The sequence below is a fragment of the Symphalangus syndactylus genome, chromosome 7 (genome assembly GCF_028878055.3).
Source record: "Symphalangus syndactylus isolate Jambi chromosome 7, NHGRI_mSymSyn1-v2.1_pri, whole genome shotgun sequence".
NCBI classification, from domain to species: Eukaryota; Metazoa; Chordata; class Mammalia; order Primates; family Hylobatidae; genus Symphalangus; species Symphalangus syndactylus.
In genome coordinates, this window is record NC_072429.2 from 140,397,688 (window position 1) to 140,414,504 (window position 16,817).

A 16,817-nucleotide genomic window follows, 5' to 3' on the forward strand; every position below is an offset into this window, starting at 1 on the left:
GTTGGTTCATGAGGTTGAAGGAAAAAAGCCATCTCCATAGCATAAAAGTGCAAGATGAAGCCCCAAGTGCTGGTGGAGAAGCTGCAGCAAGTTATCGAGAAGATCTAGCTAAGATCACTGATGAAGGTGGCTACACTAAACAACACATTTTCAATGAAGAAACCACCTTCTATTGGAAGATGCCATCTAGGACTTCCGTAGCTAGAGAGGTAAAGTCAAAGCCTGGCTTCAAAGCTTCAGAGGACAGGTTGACTCTCGTGTCAAGGGCTAATGCTGCTGGTGATTTTAAGTTGAAGCCAATGCTCATTTCCCATTCTGAAAATCCTAGGGCCCTTCAGAATGATGCTAAATCCACTCTGCCTGTGCTCTAGACATGGAACGACAAAGCCTGGTTGACAGCGCATCTCTTTACTTCATGGTTTACTGAATATTTTAAGCCCACTGATGAGACCTACTGCTCAGAACTAAAAGATTCCTTTCAAAATATGAGCGCATATTGACAATGCACCTGTCACCCAAGAGCTCTGATGGAGATGTACAAGGTGATTGATGTTGTTTTCCTGCCTGTGAACACAACAACCATTCTGCAGCCTATGGATCAAGGAGTCATTTTGACTTTCAAGTCTTATTATTGAAGAAATACATTTTGCAAGAGGGTAGCTGCCATAGATAGTTGTTTCTCTGATGCATCTGGGCAAAGTACATTGAAAACCTTCTGGAAAGGATTCACCATGCTAGATGCCATTAACAACATTGGTGATTCATTGGGAGGAGGGCAAAAGAGCAACATGAACAGCAGTTTGGAAGAAGTTGATTCCAACCCTCACAGATGACTTTGAGGGGCTCAAGACTCTGGTGGGAGGAAGTAACTGCAGATGTAGTAGAAATAGCAGGAGAACTAGAATTAGAAATGGAGCCGGAAGACTGAATTGCGGCAATCTCATGATCAGACTTGAACAGATGAAGAGCTGCTTCTTATGGATGAGCTAAGAAAGTGGTTTCTGAGATGGAATCTACTCCTGGTGAAGATGCTGTTGAAATGACATCAAAGGATTTAGAATATTCCATAAACTTACTGATAAAGCAGTGGCAGGGTTGGAGAGAATTGACTCCAAATTTGAAAGAAGTTTTACTGTGGGCAAAATGCTATCAAACAGCATCACATGGTACAGAGAAATCTTTCGGGAAAGGAAGAGTCCATTGATGCTATAAACGTCATTGTTGTCTTATTTTTAAGAACTTGCCAGACACCTGAACCTTCAACAGCCACCACCCTGACCAGTCAGCAGTCCTCACCACCCACCAGCAAGAGGATCCCGATTTGCTGAAGGCTCAGATGATCATTAGCAATTTTTAGAACTAAAACATTTTTAAATTAACGCAAGCACATTGTTCTTTGAAAAGACATAATGCTATTGCCTACTGAATAGACCACAGTACAGTATAAACAGAACTCTTATGTGCACTGGGAAACACGGAGGCACACGTGACTGCTCTATTGTGGTGGCCTGGAACAGAACCTGTAATATCCTGAGATATGTCAGTATCTCAAACTCTACAACCTGACAACAGAAAATACACCTCCTTCTTGAGTGCCAATGGGAAATTCACAAAAAGCATTTAAAAGATTAGTAAATTCCATAAGGTAAAAACTTTACAGACAACACTCTCTGACCACAGTGCAGTAAAACTAGAAATTATTCACAGAACCACAAATGTGCTTCCACATGGAAATTAGACATCTTCCTGGAAACAACTCTTGGGCTCTGGGAGCTTATGACACCCCTGTTCTGGTGACTTCTAAGTGTTCAGTGAAATGGGAGCAAGGCCAGCAGCTGGGGCCAGGGACCTGTGTGTGTGCGGGAGTCACTGTCTCACTGCCAGGTGCGCCCCAGGCTGGAATGAGGGTGACAGTGAGGACAGGTGAGGGGGAGTAAGAGGGGTGCAGGGCAGTGCACGGCGGGTCCTGGGGATAAGGCTCGCTGGGTCTGGAGGTGAGCTGTAAAGGTGGGAGTGCCTGAAGCTGGTGATGGTCACACCAAGGGATGGCCAGGGGAGTGGGTGGCTATGGGGGATGGAAGACAAGGTCCTTGGGAAGGAGGAGATCCAGGCCTGGAGAAGTCAGAGTGAGGGGAAGACAGGGAAATCCCCCAGGAGTCAGGCATGGGGAGTGAGCTGGGGGGTGTCCCTGACTGGAGCTAGGGGCCATCCAGGATAGGTGCGTGGTAGGTAGGTGGCAGGGAGTATGGACTGAGGACTTGGGAGGCAGAGCTGGGACTTTGGGAAGGAAGAGCCATGAGCAGTGACAAGGACCCTAGCCCATCTCCAGGCCCAGGGGTCTGAGGGCTGTGAGAGAAAAGCCAGCCCCACCTGAGAGGGCTTTGATGGCCTCTGGCGGACGTAGTGGGGTGGTCTGTAGAGGGGCAGGGAGGAGAACAGAGTGTCTGTAGATGAGAAGAGACAGAGGGGTTTGCTGCTGGGCGGCGAGGCTTCAGTGTGGGCTGGGGGCTTGCCAGGAGCACCCAGGGTCCTGCGGCCTCTCCATCAGGTGACGGTGTGGCCTGGCTGGGGCAGGTGTTTCATGTGGAGCCAGGACAGGAGACAGTGAGCAGTGCCTCCCCTGTGCCTGCCCAGAAGGTGTGCAATGATGAACAGATGTGGGCTCCCTCCAAGCACCCAGCCCTATAGAGGTCCCTGTGGGCCATGACGGGGGCAGACAGGAGGGCAGAGGTCACCACCCCTGCCTGGGGAGAGGACGGGGAGTGGGCAGTGAGGGAAGAGGGGCAGGCACCTGTCCAAGGGGATGGAGATGTCCAGGAAGGTGGCCACCAGCTCGCGGGTGTGGTTCCGGGCCAGCAGGGTGATGGCGTGCAGGGTCTTTTCCTGGGCTTGGGGGTTGTGGACAGAGCACAGGCGGAGGCCGATGGCCTGGGCCATGCTGGAAACCTGTGCAGAGAGAGAGAGGTCTGGGAGGGAGGCCCAGCCCTGCCCTGGGAGCCTGAAGGCAGACGGAGGTCTCACCCTGATGAGCACGGAGTCCCTTCAGATATGGCCCTGTCCTGAGCCATCTAGGCGGGGGGCACAGCCCTGCCCCGGATGCTTGGTCTGAAGAGAAGTCCCAGTCTGGGGGGAACAAGTCCTGCCATGTTCAGGCAGACACTGGAAGGTCCAGGCCCCCTGTCTCCCATCTCATTCCTAAACATGCCAATTTGCACATGCGGTGCCCTGTGCCTGGGGCACCCTGCCTTCTCCTTGGGGTCTCTCCTGCTCATCCCTAATGCCCAGTGCCAGTCTCCCTGTCTGAACTCACCCACTTGCAGGACTTGGCACTGGGCATCCTCTCTCTGGGATGCACCCCTCACCTCCCTGCGGGGTCCTCCTCCCCCACATCATATCCCCATACGCTGTCCTGGCAACATCTGCTTGTGTGTCCGTCTTCCCTGAGACCTCAAGCTCCTCGAGGGGCTGGTCTGTGCTGTCCCCTTCCTTTCCCACCACTCCCATATTACGGCACACAGCGGCTGCTCAGACCCCGCAGTCACCACCCAGGACCAGGGGACTTGCTTGGGCCATTCATTCGCTCAAAACCATCAGACTAGTAGCTTCCTAGGGTGGGATCTGTGTCTCCCCCATCAGACTCAAGGACCTGAGCCCTGGATGCTGACCACTGGGCCCGCCCTCTGCCCCCTGGCCCTTCCTGGCCCGGCCCCAGTGCCCTCACGATCTTCAGCTTGGCCCCGTGCTCCTGGATGGCTGTGAGCAGCATCTCGGAGGCCGCCTGCACGTGGAAGGGGCTGGTGGAGCCCAGGCTGTCGATGGCTGTCCAGATGAGGTCGTTTAACTCTGCCAGTGTGAGCTGCTGCATGATCTCCTGTACAGCGGGGGTGGAGAGAGGCCATCACCTTGGGCCCCCTGGGCCTGGGCATCCACTTCCCCACTTCCGCTTTTACCCCTTCTCCTTTGTCCCAGGATCTCCCAAGTCTCTGAGCATATCTGGCCTCCTAAGCCCCACTCCTCTGGGTTCCAAGCACCTGCCAGTGATTTGCAGTCTACAGATGTGCACGTCCACATCTGTCAGAGCCAACCACGGCCCGGGCTCTTTCCCACATTCACACTCCGTGCTTGTCTCAGGACTGGGTGGCCGGGCCAGCCTCCCCTATCCCCTCCTCTGCTGTCCTCTGCCCATAGGGCTTCCTCATCTGCCAGCCTCAGCCCCGTGGGCTGTCCCCCTGCCAGGCTCCAGTCCTCCTTATGAGCATTTATCAAAGAGAAAGCGAACTTCCTGGCTGTGAAGGAGCTTCGAGTTCACCTGGGCCAACCCCCAGTCCCAGAAAGGTGGGTGGGCTGTCCTCAGCCTCGGAGCAGGTCAGGGTGGGTGCAGCCAGGACCCAGCTCCTGTCCCAGGACAGGCAGCGCTGTCCCAGGACCCTGAGACCCTCGGTCCATTTCCTCCCAGGAGTGGCTTTAAAGGTCCAGGAAGGTGGGTCTCACCTCCGCAAGCAGCCGTGAGCTCAGGGGTAAGGAAGGGGCTCTAGAGAAATGCAAGATGATGGGTGTGACCCCCGCCTCATAGCCTCAGACTACAGCCTCCTGGAGGGGGGACCGGGCCTCAGTCACTGCTGCAAAGGTAGAACTTTCTGGAAAGACTTTAGGCATTGTGCCACTGGCTATACATAGCTATTTATATTTCAACTTAAGTACAATTAAAAATTCAGTTCTGCAGTAGCACTAGCCACATTTCAAGTGCCCCATGGCTCCCCGTGGCCAGTGGCTACCTTGGGTAGCACAGGATGAGAACATGCCCATCCTTCCAGAGGGTTCTCTGCACAGTGGGGACACACAGCATTGAACCGAAGAAGTTAGAAGCTGAAGGAGGGGTAGGAGAGCAGCCTGACAGAAAATTAGGGCGTTTGCAAGGATGTCAGGATGGCAAAATGCTTCTTTGCATGTTAGGATATTTGTTGGAGTGGCTGCAATCTGTTAGGACATTTCTAAGTATATTAGAACATCAAATTAAGTGTTAAATAATGGATGTTAGAATATTTATTAGAATCTTTTAATTCTAAAATTTTGAAACAGTGTTTGTGAGAATGTTAGAGTATTAGCACAAAGGTTAGAATGTTAAAATAATTTTAGTGGAAGATTTGTGGTAAGAACTTTTTAAAAGAATATTATGTTATTATACATCTGGCTAGAATATTTGTTAGATGATTAAAATCATTTGCTAGAATGTTAAACTTTTGCTTAAAGCTAGCATTTAGAATATTTGTGAAGAAATTCAACTTGGAATGGTGGTTAGATTCTTAGAATACTACAATCTCAGGATTGGTAAAGACTTTGGAGCCATCTTCCTTCAATCAAGGGCAGGAATAAATGTGAGATAAAGGTGGCAGTGATGGTAAAAGTGGTGGTGGTGGTGATAATGATGGTGGTTCAGGGTCATAGTAATGCAGATGGTGATGGTGGTTGTAGTCATGGTGATGTGGTGGTGGTGGTTATGGTGATGGTGGTGATAATGGTGGTGGTGACAGTGACAGTGATCATGATGGTGGTGGTGATGATGATTACAGTGATCATGATGGTGGTGATGATGTAGGTGGTGATGACTGTGGGGGTGGTGGTAGTGGTGATGACAGCGATGGTGGTGGTGATGGTGGTGATAATGTTGGTGGTGACAGTGATCCTGATGGTGGTGATGATGATTGCAGTGATCAGGATGGTGGTGATGATGTTGGTGGTGATGATTGCAGGGGTGGTGATGGTAGTAATGGTGATGATGGAGATGGTGGTGACGGTGGTGATGATGATGCTGGTGGTGGCGGTGGTAGTGGTGGTGATGATGCTTATGGTGATGGTGGTGGTAGTGACGATGGTGATAGTGATGCTGGTGCTGGTGGCTGTGATGGTGCTGATGGTGGTGATAATGGTGGTGGTGGTGACAGTGACAGTGATCATGATGGTGGTGATAATGATGGTGGTGATGATGACAGTGGGGGTGGTGATAAAGATGTCATGCATCCAAGACCACATTAGAAGTTAGGGGCAAACTTGGGACCAGAACCCAGGCACAAAGTGTCTGTTCTCCAGCTGGAACCTTCTCAGCCCTGTGGTTCTATGATGGTTCTATGATTAGCAGACCCTCCCATCCTCTCCCTTCTACTGCTCCTGTCTGTCTGGGGAGAGCCAGAGCTGGACACGCATGGTCTGTGTGCAGAGACCACATGGGGTGAAGCAGCTGTCCCTTCAGTGAAACTCTTCCTTCCCGGCCCTGCCTCTGCCTTCAGGGCAGGTTCTAGTAGGGTAAACTGCAGCCAAGTAAGGTATTCTTCCTTCTGGACACAGACAGTGAGTTGGTTCTAGGGCTTGAGGTTTTCCACACTAAACTTCTAACTGGCCTCAGCACACCAATGGCTTGCAACAGTTGCCAAGAGCACGGGTTCTGGAGTAGCTGGGGCTGGATCAAATTCCAGTGGGTCACTGACCAGCCCTGTGCCATAATTTCTTCATCATTTGGTTCAATTCAGTTTATAAAACTTGAGGAAGGGATGTGGTAATGTCTGTGAAGCTCCTGGCATAGGTAATAAGTAGGCATCTAACGTGTGCTGGCCCCCCAAACCTTCCTGGCTCCACCTCAACAACATGAGAGAGTGAGCGAGCGAGCGCATTTACCCACCACTCCCCACTCCCCAGATATGTGGTGTGCTCTGGTCACGCCCCTGCCCTGCCCTCCACTCTAAGGACTTTGACCTTGATGACTTGGGAGCTGCAGAGCTGGAAGATGTGGTTCTTTGCCATCTCCTGGGGGCTCAGGGGAGTGGCCTTCTGGTCTCTGCTGTTCCAGAGTGGGGTTCCATCTGAATGAGCCTGGGAGAGCTCCTTGGGGGCCTGTGATTCTGCCTGCAAAGTTTCTCCTGCTGGCCAGGGACAGGGTGGGTGAGGGCAGGGCAAAGGTGGTCTTGGGGTCTAGTTTGGGACAGGGCAGGGTTAGGGTAGCGTCATTTGTAATCAGGATCAGGCCTGTGCCCAGTTTGGGGACTGGGATCAGAGTGGTGGGGGTCAGGGTGAGGCCATTACAGGGTTATGGCTCAGATCTGGGTTGGGTTTGGGGGTAAATTTGGGGCAAGGTTGAGGTCAGGGGTGTGGGTGTGCGTCTGCCAGAGGTTGCAGCTGGGGTGGAAGTTGGTGCTCAGAACTCACAGAACTCACCTTTGTGGCGCATCAAGAGCTGGTAGAGATGGCTTGCCCCTTCCAGGCTGCAGCGCTGGGTGGCCTTGTCTGGGTCCTGGCACAGCATCCCCAGTATGCCCACCAGTTGCCCAATCCTTTTGAAGTTCTCTTTTGGCTGTGTTGAGAGTACGGGAATCACTGATGGCCGAACCTCCCTGCAGAGCCCTGCCACACACTCACCCAGCACGGCCTACATCAGAGGTGACCCCTCCAAAGGTGTGGCAGGGCTGGGACTGGGGGCTGGGCAAAACATTCAGTAAGCAAGAAAAGTAATATTTTAGGTGGCCGGGCACGGTGGCTCACTCCTGTAACCCCAGCACTTTGGGAGGCCGAGGCAGGCAGATCACAAGGTCAGGAGATCGAGACCATCCTGGCTAAACCCAGGTGAAACCCAGGTGAAACCCTGACTCTACTAAAAATACCAAAAATTAGCCGGGCATGGTGGCAGGCGCCTGTAGTCCCAGCTACTCGGGAGGCTGAGGCAGGAGAATGGCATGAACCCGGGAGGCAGAGGTTGCACTGAGCTGAAATCGTGCCACTACACTCCAGCCTGGGCGACAGAGCGAGACTCCGTCTCAAAAAAAAAAAAAAAAGAAAAAGAAAAGTAATATTTTAATGCAATATTTAGAAAAATCAGAATAAGTGCAAAAAACTCTGCGATGAGCAAGATCTCAAAACTAAGTAAAGTCAGGATCTGACCCTGGTTTTACATGTCACCTCACCTGTCCTACCCTCATCCTGGTCCTGGTTTAATAAAACTTTATTTACAAAACCAGGTGGTCAGCCCATGGGCCATAGCTTGCCAAATTGAGTTTTAAAAACATCACACGAAAACGTGAATCATCTCGATTACAGAGTTTTTTGTTTCTGCGGTAAATTTTGTGTGCAAGGTGAGTATCTTGCTTGCCTTACCCTGGTCCAGTCCTGTGATGTTGAAATGGATTTTGAGTAAATTGAAGCCACTTTAATTGTCCTCCTCCTCCCAGGGGTGCAGGGTCTTTCCATTGGCAGAACAGTCCCCCCTCCTTCCAGCACTTCTGCCTCCTGCCCTCATTAGACCAGGCAGCCACCAGGCATTAGGGCAAGGAACTAATTTCCCCATCCCCCTGAGTATGCCTAGGGAGTTAATGCGGGTTTAACGCGGGTCTGGGCTCATACTGGCGGAAGCGCACTCTCTGACCATGTGCTGATGCAACTCAAGGGCAGTAGCGACAGATGAGGGCTGTGAGCCATGTCATGATAGGGGCTGCACTGGCGGAAGGGTGGTGGGGTGGCCACTCCATGCAGCAAGGAACCCCTAATCAGGCGCAGGGCCGTACAGTTTACCAGCCTTCTCACGGTCTCCATCCCATCTGAGCCCCACCATATCGCTCTAGGGAGGGGTCATTTCCATTCACTTTACAGGTGAAAAGCTGGGTCTCGTTGAGGAGAAACACCTGTACAAGGCCTCAAGTGCATAGACAGGTGCCTAGCTCCAGGGTCAGGGGTCAGGGGTCAGAGTGACCTGCCTTCAGATCCCAGCTGTGAGGTCTCGGGCAGGTCCTGCCCCTCCCTGCCTGTTCCCTCAGTTGCAAGGAGGGAGATTGCCTGGGCTGCCAGTCAATATGGAGCCCGGCTGCGCTGTCGGGTACTCAGGGATCCACTCTGTCCTGGAGGCAGGTGTCCAGGGGGCCTTGAACCCTATGAACCCTGGCAGGATCTGGGAGTAGGGCGGCTCTGGCTGGGCCCTTGCGATCCAGGGCAGGAGGCCCAGCCGGCAGAGCGGGTGCGGGGCGTGGGACCGGCGAACCGCGTACTCACGTCCAAGTAGCCATTGTGGTTCAGGAATTTGAGGAGGATCATGCAGCTGTGCACAGCCCGCTGCCGCTCATGCGCCTTCTCCGACGCCAGCCAGGTGTACAGGTGCTGCGGGGCGGGCAGGATCTGGGAGAGGATTCTGCGGGGCCCTCGGCCCAGTCCCCGCCCACCACCGGCTCAGACCCCGCCCACTCGGCCCAGGCCCCGCCCACCCCGGCTTTGCCCCCTCTCTAAGGCTCCATCCATCCTGGGCTAGGCTCTGCCTGCTGCACTTACGAAGTCATCCGGAGACTGGTACGTCAAATAGTTTTTAAGGCAAATCTGAGCTCTTTATTAAGGTGATATATGATTAGATGTATAATTAGTGACTCTGAAGTAGGATGAGGGTCATGGTATTTGGAGATTCTGTGACCCAGTGGTGTCCCAGAAACACATCTGTGACTTGCCCAAGACGCGCTGGGCTCCTCTGCACTGCTCACCTTTGCTCTGCGTGTCCTCTGCCTGCTGGGCCCCTCCCTTCCCTTCTCTGCCTGTGGCTGCCTTAGTCCTCAGCCAGGGCTGCGAGAAGTCCCGTTGGGCTTGACCTCTGAGCCAGAGCCAGCCTCCCCTCCCTGGGCCTCTGCCTGCCCTGGGACTGTCATTGCCTGCTCTGGTCTCCCTCCTGGCAAGGTGAGGGAGGGCAAGGGGGAGTGGGGGCAGCGGGTTTGGGAGACCCTTCAGGGGACACTGCAGGGGAAGTTCTCTAGGAGGGGAGGGCGGGACCCTCATCAGCCCTCTTTCTTTCTTTCTTTCTTTCTTTCTTTCTTTCTTTCTTTCTTTCTTTCTTTCTTTCTCTCTTTCTTTCTTCTTTCTTTCTTTCTTTCTTTCTTTCTTTCTTTCTTTCTTTCTTTCTTTCTTTCTTTCTGAGACAGAGTTTCTCTCTTTTGCCTGGGCTAGAGTGAAGTGGTGAGATCTCAGCTCACTGCAACCTCCATCCCCCGGGTTCAAGCAATTCTCCTGCCTCAGCCTCCTGAGTAGCTGGGATTATAGGTGCCCACCACCATGCCCGGCTAATTTTTTTTTTTTTTTTTTTGTATTTTTAGTAGAGATGGGGTTTTACCATGTTGGCCAGGCTGGTCTCAAACTCCTGACCTCAAGTGGTCCACCCGCCTTGGCCTCCCAAAGTGTTGAGATTACAGGCATGGGCCACCGTGCCTGGCCCATCAGCCCTCTTTCTACCAGGTCACCTACTGTCTCTCCCTCCCCAGTGCCCCAAACCACTGTGATCCCTAAGTGCGGGTGGCTCTCACCCCTCCTGGTTCCTGGACCACTCGAAGCCCCCAGGTCCCACCCTGTCTCCTCTGGGATGCCCTCCTTTGGAGTCTGGCCATAGGCTGAGGACCGCTCGGCCCCAGCCGACTGGCCTCCCCGCAGCCTCACCGACAGCAGGAAATGCAGCTCGCCGGCGGTGGGGTTCTGCATGATGAGGCTTTGCAGCATGAGGTCCAGCGCCTCCGTGGTCCTGCTGTACAGGCTCTGTGTAGAGACAAGGGTGGTCAGGCAGTGCCACGCCCAGGTGGACACAGGGCCTGAGGAGCGCGTACTTCCTGCATGTGCCGGGCTGCTCACCACTGGGGCTTGCCACCGTGCCTGCGAGGGGGCCGCCATGGCCCCCATTTGGCAGATGTGGGGACTGGGTGGGGAGGCCTCTGGTGATCACCCAAGGGCACAGGTGTCTCAGTGGCCCAGACGAGTTCATTCCTAGCAGGGCTAGCTTCACAGGAGGGTGCCCTGAGTGGTCCCAGGGTCCCGGGCTGAAAAGGTCCCTGGGCTGGGTGAATGCTCTGGAGGTTCTTAGGTTTGAAGCAGGGGCTGGCATCTTCATTTTGCCCAGGCCCTGCCAATGATGCAGTGGGCTGAGTTCCGGTTCTTACACGCCATGCTCCCAATCTTTACTGCTTTGCTTGCTGGGCAGGTTCAGGGAGGGAGAGGGCCAGAGAAATGCCCCCAGCTATACCCTCCCTTCCAGGGCCCACCAGGAGCAGAGCCCTGGGGCTCTGGTCACTCACTAGGTGCCCTGGGAAGACTTACTTTGCCTCTCTGAACTTACTTTCCTCACTGAGAATGGCATGAAGCCAGCCCCACCTGCCAGAGCGGAGGCAGGCAGGGGTTTGGAGTCAACAGGAACCCTGGCTCAGTGCTCCCAGCTCCCAGCACTGGACCCCCAGACACCAGATGGTACTCCCTGGGTGAGCCAGCCTCAGTGTCACCGTGTCATCAGGTAACGGGGTCATTCTGAACTGTGGTGGGATTGAGGTGTGGCCAGGGACCACCCTTCTGGAGGGCTGTGTTGCCCTGGGCCCAGGGCACCCTCGTTCTCTCACCACCCCACCCTAAGTGTCTGTCTGTCTAGTTCCAGCCTGGACTCAGCCTTGGGGGACAGGGTTGGGGTTCAAACCCTGCCTGTCCCACCAGATGGCCTCATTTCTCTGAGCATTTCTTTATGCTGGGGCCGCTGCTGGGAAGGTGAGATAACTGATCTAGGGCCTGGCACCTAGCAGGGGCTCAGTTAACACTGGCTCTGGCCACAGGCTGAGGATCGCAGACACGCAAGAAGCCAGGCGCGGTTACTGTGCCCAGGAGCCACACAGGTACCCAGTGGTGGCCATGAGTAATGGCAGGCATCTCTCTGCAGGGGCGGCTTTTACTGAACAGAACCCAGGAAGAGGTGGGCACTGGCCAAGTGCTGAGAGCAATCCTGGAGTTCCCTCCCCCAGCCTCCTGGGGTGGCAGGGTGGACTGGGCACGGCCTGGGCACGGCACCACCTCTGAGTAGCTGTGTGGTGAGACTGAGCCCACCCTGCAGGCAAGGTGACTCACTCCAGGTGTTGCAGGGACCCCTACAAGGTTGGGGAACTCATCTCTCTCCCCTCCGCTTCCCTTGGGCTGCTGGGGAGCTCGGCAAAAACTCAGACCTGACCCTGCCATAGCATGGCGGCCAAGGCCTGCAGGGCTGGGCAGCACGGGCTTGCCAGCCTCTTCCTGCTGGCTCTCAGGGCTGGCAGGAAGGGAGGGAGGCCACACGTGCCACTGTTTACAGGGTGCTCCTCCATGCCACTGCTCACCCAGTGTCTCAGTTCAGTTGCCAAGTGTTAAGTACCATTGGCCCTGCTAGTATCACCCCCATTTTACAGGTGGGCAAACACACTGCGGCATATAGCACGCAGCAAACCTGTAGGTGCTCAGGGCAGTGAAGAACTGCCCCAGGTCCCCAGCCCTGGTGCATCCAGGCTGCCCGCTCCCGAGCCATGGGCCACACCTGGATGTTGGGAGGTTCCAGAAAGAGGCAGGTGTGCTTCTCCAGGGCATCCAGCAGCGGCAAGGCAAACACGCTGCGGAAGCAGGTGGACAGGAGCTGAGACTTCCTTTCCAAGTCTATGGGGGGCCTCAGCTTGCTGTTGGGAAGACAGAGGGCTGTTAGCATGAGGCTGGGGCCTGGGGAGGGTCCCTGAGTGGCATCTGCCTTCATCCCTGCAGACTTCTGGCCTTCTGCTGTTCAGAGACTCTTGTGCGCCTCCCTGGCCCGCCTGCCTCTGCAGGGCCTTGAGCTGGGGCATCCCAGCCAGGTGATAGCCTGGTCCATCTCTCCTCTCAGTCTCTGGCTTTAAATACCATCCTGATGCTCTCTAAGGAGCATCTCCATCTTGACGCATTCCCCCAGGGTAGCTGCACCCGCAGCCCGCCCCATCACAGTGGACTGTGGTGCCATCCTCCTTGTTGCTTGGGCAAAGCCTCAGCACATTCTCCATTCTTTTCCCTCCCTCGAGAGCTGCGTCCAGCCCTCCAGCAGCTCCTGACAGCTCTACTGTCACAATTTATTCCACATTTAAGGACTTCTTACTCTTAATCAGACCACTTGTTACTTTTCTCCTGGATTGTTCTAGGGGGTCCTGACTGGTCCCCCATTTTCTCTTGAAAGCTCCATCTCCCCACACTGGATCCACACATTCCTTCTCAAGTGTGACCGCCCCCCGAAGGCCCCACCTCGCTCAGGCAAGAGCCAGTGCCCTGCAGTAGCCTGGACGACCTTTCTCGTGGCTCCTGGGGCCCTCATGCATTCCAGCCCTGCCACCCTGGCCCCCTGCGGGTCCTCCAGCAACCCTGCTACGCACCAGCCTCAGGGCCTTTGCACCCGCTGTCCCGTCAGCTGGGCACCGCAGGGCTACTCTCTCACCCTTTCAGGTCTTTACCCAAAAGTCCCCTTTTAGGGTCGACTAACCCAGCCTCAGGCTGTATCCTGGAGCCTAGAAGAGCATGGGGCCAGTGGTGGGCACCCAGTCCACCAATATTCAGTTAATCAATTCTCCTTGCAGAGTCTCCTGTAGCCCTCAACCCGTGAAGATCTTACCTCCCCTCCACCTCGCTCCCCCAGCTCCATCTGCCTTCAGGTAGCAGTGTCAGCTGTCGCTGAGATGTGTGGTTTGCTCACGGTCTGTCCCCATCCCCCAAGTGTCAGCTCTTAGAGAACAGGGATGTTCCCTGCTGTCCCACAGCTGGGTCCTCAGACCCCAGAATGGTGCCTGGCACACAGAATGGTGCTCCATTTCTGACCTCTCCACCTTGCTGCCCTCCAGCTCCAAACCCAAGTGGAGAGGCTGCTGCGTGGCACTGAGGAAGCCCTGTGTGAGGCAGGGGCCTACCAGAGGCTGGACGCGATGTGCATGGCCTGCTGGCGACTCCGCGTGCACAGAGTGTCCTGGGGCTCCTTCTCCATCAAAACCTGCAAGTCCCAGGTGGCACCAAGCCGCTCAGGCCTGGCCCGTCCCACTTCCAACACCAGGTCTCCCCACCCTGGGAAGACCTCAGTGCCCGGCATCCTCCAGAGCCACAGGTTTATGCTCTGGCCCTTCACCCGCCCAGAGAGGCCTCTGTGAGCTGCCCCACCAGGAGGCCAGAGCACCAGAGCAAAGCCACTGGAGACAGGTCAGGACATGCCCTAGAAAGCCACCCCACTACTTCTGCAGGGGGTAAACTGAGGAAGGCTGCCCGCCTGGAACGCACCATCAGACACTGGAGGAGCTCGGAGGTCTGGGAGAACTTGTAGCTGTGGGCGCCCTCACTCCGGCTCACTGCACCCATCAGCATCAGGGTGGCTGTGAGGAAGCTCTGCTTCAGGGTCTCATCCCGGAACGGGGGACATGGTCAGTGCCCAGGGCGCCGGAGTGTGCAGTGGGAGCAAGAGCATGAGGCTGTGATCCAAGGGGCAGCAGGGTCATGGCTGAAAGGGGGCAGCAGAGACCACCCACCGGGGCCGTACCTGGGGCACTTCTTAAGGGGTGGGGCTGCATGGTTTTGTTTAAAACTGTAATTGACAGTGTTTAAACACTGGGAGAGGGCCTGTAAGTCTCTTGAGATGTGGCAACCCCATGCCCCACGGCCACAGCAGCGGCGACCCGGGGCAGCGATATGGCTACTTTGGGATGGGGGCAGCCCTGCGGGGCCCCTCACAGTGACCTGGGCTGGAGGCCCCTAGTGTGGAGTGTGGAGTCAGGGGCTTGTCATCAAGGCATGATGGACGTCAGCCTGGCCTCTCCATACCCATGTCCCCCACCCCCAAAGTGAAAACCCAGGGTTTGCTTTAGGAGAAGTGAGGGTAGAGGCATCATGAGGCCCAGAGAACTTTTGGTGGGATGGACGGACGGAAGCTGGGGCCACCAGGAAGCTGGGCCTGGTTCCTCATGATTCCAGGGGTGGGGTGGGGCATGGGGGTGAGCTCCAAGGCCCTTGGGAGGTCCTGGAATTCTCTGCTCTGAGAGGCCGGTGGGGCGGCTGGACTGGGGTCCAGGAGGACTTGGTCTTGGTGGGGACCGGCCGGTGTTGGGATGCTGCAGGGGCAGCCAGGGGCCTACCCAAGAGCTGTAGTGGAAGTAGAAGACCATCCTGGACACGATGTTGTCCACCCACGGGAGGATGTGGGCCCGGGCTTTGGCCGCCACCTGGCCGTATGCCAGGAGGATGGTGCTGCTGGCCCATTTCCAGTGCAGGTCCTCCGAGTTCTGGCCGAGGAGTGACAGGCAGGTGAGGAGTGTCAGCGCCCCGCCCTACCCTCCTCTGGGGAGCTGTGGAGGTGGTTGCCCAGCTCTAGCAGGACCCTAGGGGCAGGCGTCTGTCCTGAGGGGCAGTGGGCCTCCATGGCCCTCAGTCGGAAAACAGGGGACCTGGGACTGGCTCTTTGGGGGATGGCTTGGGCCTTGTTAGGGCCATGGTTTGGGTGGGGTGTTAGGGTGGGGTGTGTGCGGGGCGCTCGGCTCTGCTGGAGCTGGCTGGAGTCCAGGCCCCTTGCCTTCCCCTCCTTGTGGGGGCCCCTCCCATACCCACCTGAACGGCGTGGGTGAATGGGGCAGTGTCCTGGGAGTCCCCAGTGGCTGGCCTTCACAGAGGGTGGGGGTCTTGCTGTCCCAACCTCCTGCTGGTCTCTGAGGACCCCTGAGCCAGTACCTTCGGGGAGAAGCTGTGGAGGCTCCATCTGATGGGCCTGCTCCGGCCAAACTGGTCCAGGACGGCCCAGACGTCATCCAGGTGGTGGGTGGCCGCCAGCCCCAAGGTCAGAGCCATGCCCTGTGGGTTGGGGATCATGGTCACTCATCAGGGGACCCCAAAGTCCAGGACTGGACCCGGCTCCTCCCCTGGCAGGAGTGAAAACTGAGGGAGAATGGGTCCCCCAGAGGGGGTTGGGGCTCATCCAGGGCCCCAGGGCAGCCAGCACCCACCCCACTCTGTCAGGACCTGTGACTGAACCCATGCCGGGGGACACACAGCTTATGGGGTCTGGTGGGGGGAGTGAGGGGCGCGGGGGACAGAGGTGAATCCCTGGAGGCCCATTATCCCTCACTGCCGGCTGTGAGTAGGCTGTGCTGGAGTGGGAATGAGGAGATGTGTTTAAGATGGAGGAGGAGGGCTACGCTGTGGCTGAGATCACGGCTGTAACGGGTCGGGGGTTAGCCTGTGGTCAGCGTCAAGGCTCAACTGTAAACCAAGGTCAGAACTTAGTTTGTGACCAGGGTCAGGGGTTGGGGTGAGAACAGGGAGAAGGCTCAGGCTGTGGTCAGGATTAGGGCATGGTGTGAGACCAGCCATCAGGCTCGGCCTGTGGTCAGGGTCAGGTGGCGGTGGGGACAGGGTGGGGCCTGGGGCCTCACCTCCCTCTGCATGGGCCACTGGTGGGATGTTTCCAGGAGGGCTTGCAGGTGTCTCCTGACCGTGGCACTGTTTTTTTCAGCCTGAAGGATTAGCCCGTAGTAGGCGAACAGGAAGGCCTGTGGGAGGGGCAGCATCTTATCCTGTGCTTGACCCCCCTCAGGTGGCCTGCCACCTCCTCTGAGCAGCTGCCCCTGACCACGCTCGCTTGGCCTCCCTCGGCTCCTGCAGCCACTGCAACACCTGGCTGTGGACTGTCCAAGCCTCTGCCTGCGGCTGCAGCGGGGGCAGCTCAAGTCCTGCTGTCCAGGCCCTGCCCCTGCCTCAAGTCCACCAACTTCTTTCTAGGGCCCTGGGTGTCCTATGGACAGAGCCCCTGGGGCTGTGTAGGGGGCGGGCAGGGGCTGCTCCTGGAGGCAGGGTGGGGCTCACCTTCTCAGGGGACTGCTCCTGTGGGGTCCAGCTGGGCGTGGTGAGTGTCCACAGCAGCTCCTTGGACCACACATCCGTGCGCAGGAACGGGACTGACTTGATGGCCATCTGTCAGCAGAGGCGCATGGGGGGCTGGAGCCGTCTGTCCCTCTACCTGAGAGCAGGGCCTGGGATTCTAGCTGCCC

General features: G+C 56.2%; 1 protein-coding gene across 9 annotated transcripts in view; it reads right to left on the minus strand.

The window, feature by feature from the left end:
- The window catches only part of LOC129486869 (maestro heat-like repeat family member 5), a 78,941-nt gene that overhangs the window by 28,841 nt on the left and 33,283 nt on the right, over positions 1-16,817 (minus strand). For 6 of the 9 annotated variants that reach the window (XM_055287416.2, XM_055287415.2, XM_055287418.2 and 3 more), the window contains exons 7-16: positions 16,633-16,740; positions 16,203-16,319; positions 15,502-15,621; positions 14,913-15,059; positions 10,444-10,539; positions 9,028-9,132; positions 7,207-7,342; positions 6,748-6,914; positions 3,722-3,871; positions 2,792-2,946 (exon numbers count right to left, since the gene is read on the minus strand). In XM_055287416.2, the coding sequence (XP_055143391.1) occupies positions 2,792-2,946; positions 3,722-3,871; positions 6,748-6,914; positions 7,207-7,342; positions 9,028-9,132; positions 10,444-10,539; positions 14,913-15,059; positions 15,502-15,621; positions 16,203-16,319; positions 16,633-16,740 (1,301 nt within the window). Of the gene's footprint in view, positions 1-2,791; positions 2,947-3,721; positions 3,872-6,747; positions 6,915-7,206; positions 7,343-9,027; positions 9,133-10,443; positions 10,540-12,235; positions 12,459-13,703; positions 13,784-14,064; positions 14,190-14,912; positions 15,060-15,501; positions 15,622-16,202; positions 16,320-16,632; positions 16,741-16,817 lie in introns of all 9 variants that reach the window. The other 3 variants (XM_055287410.2, XM_055287412.2, XM_055287417.2) reach the window with 3 other exon arrangements.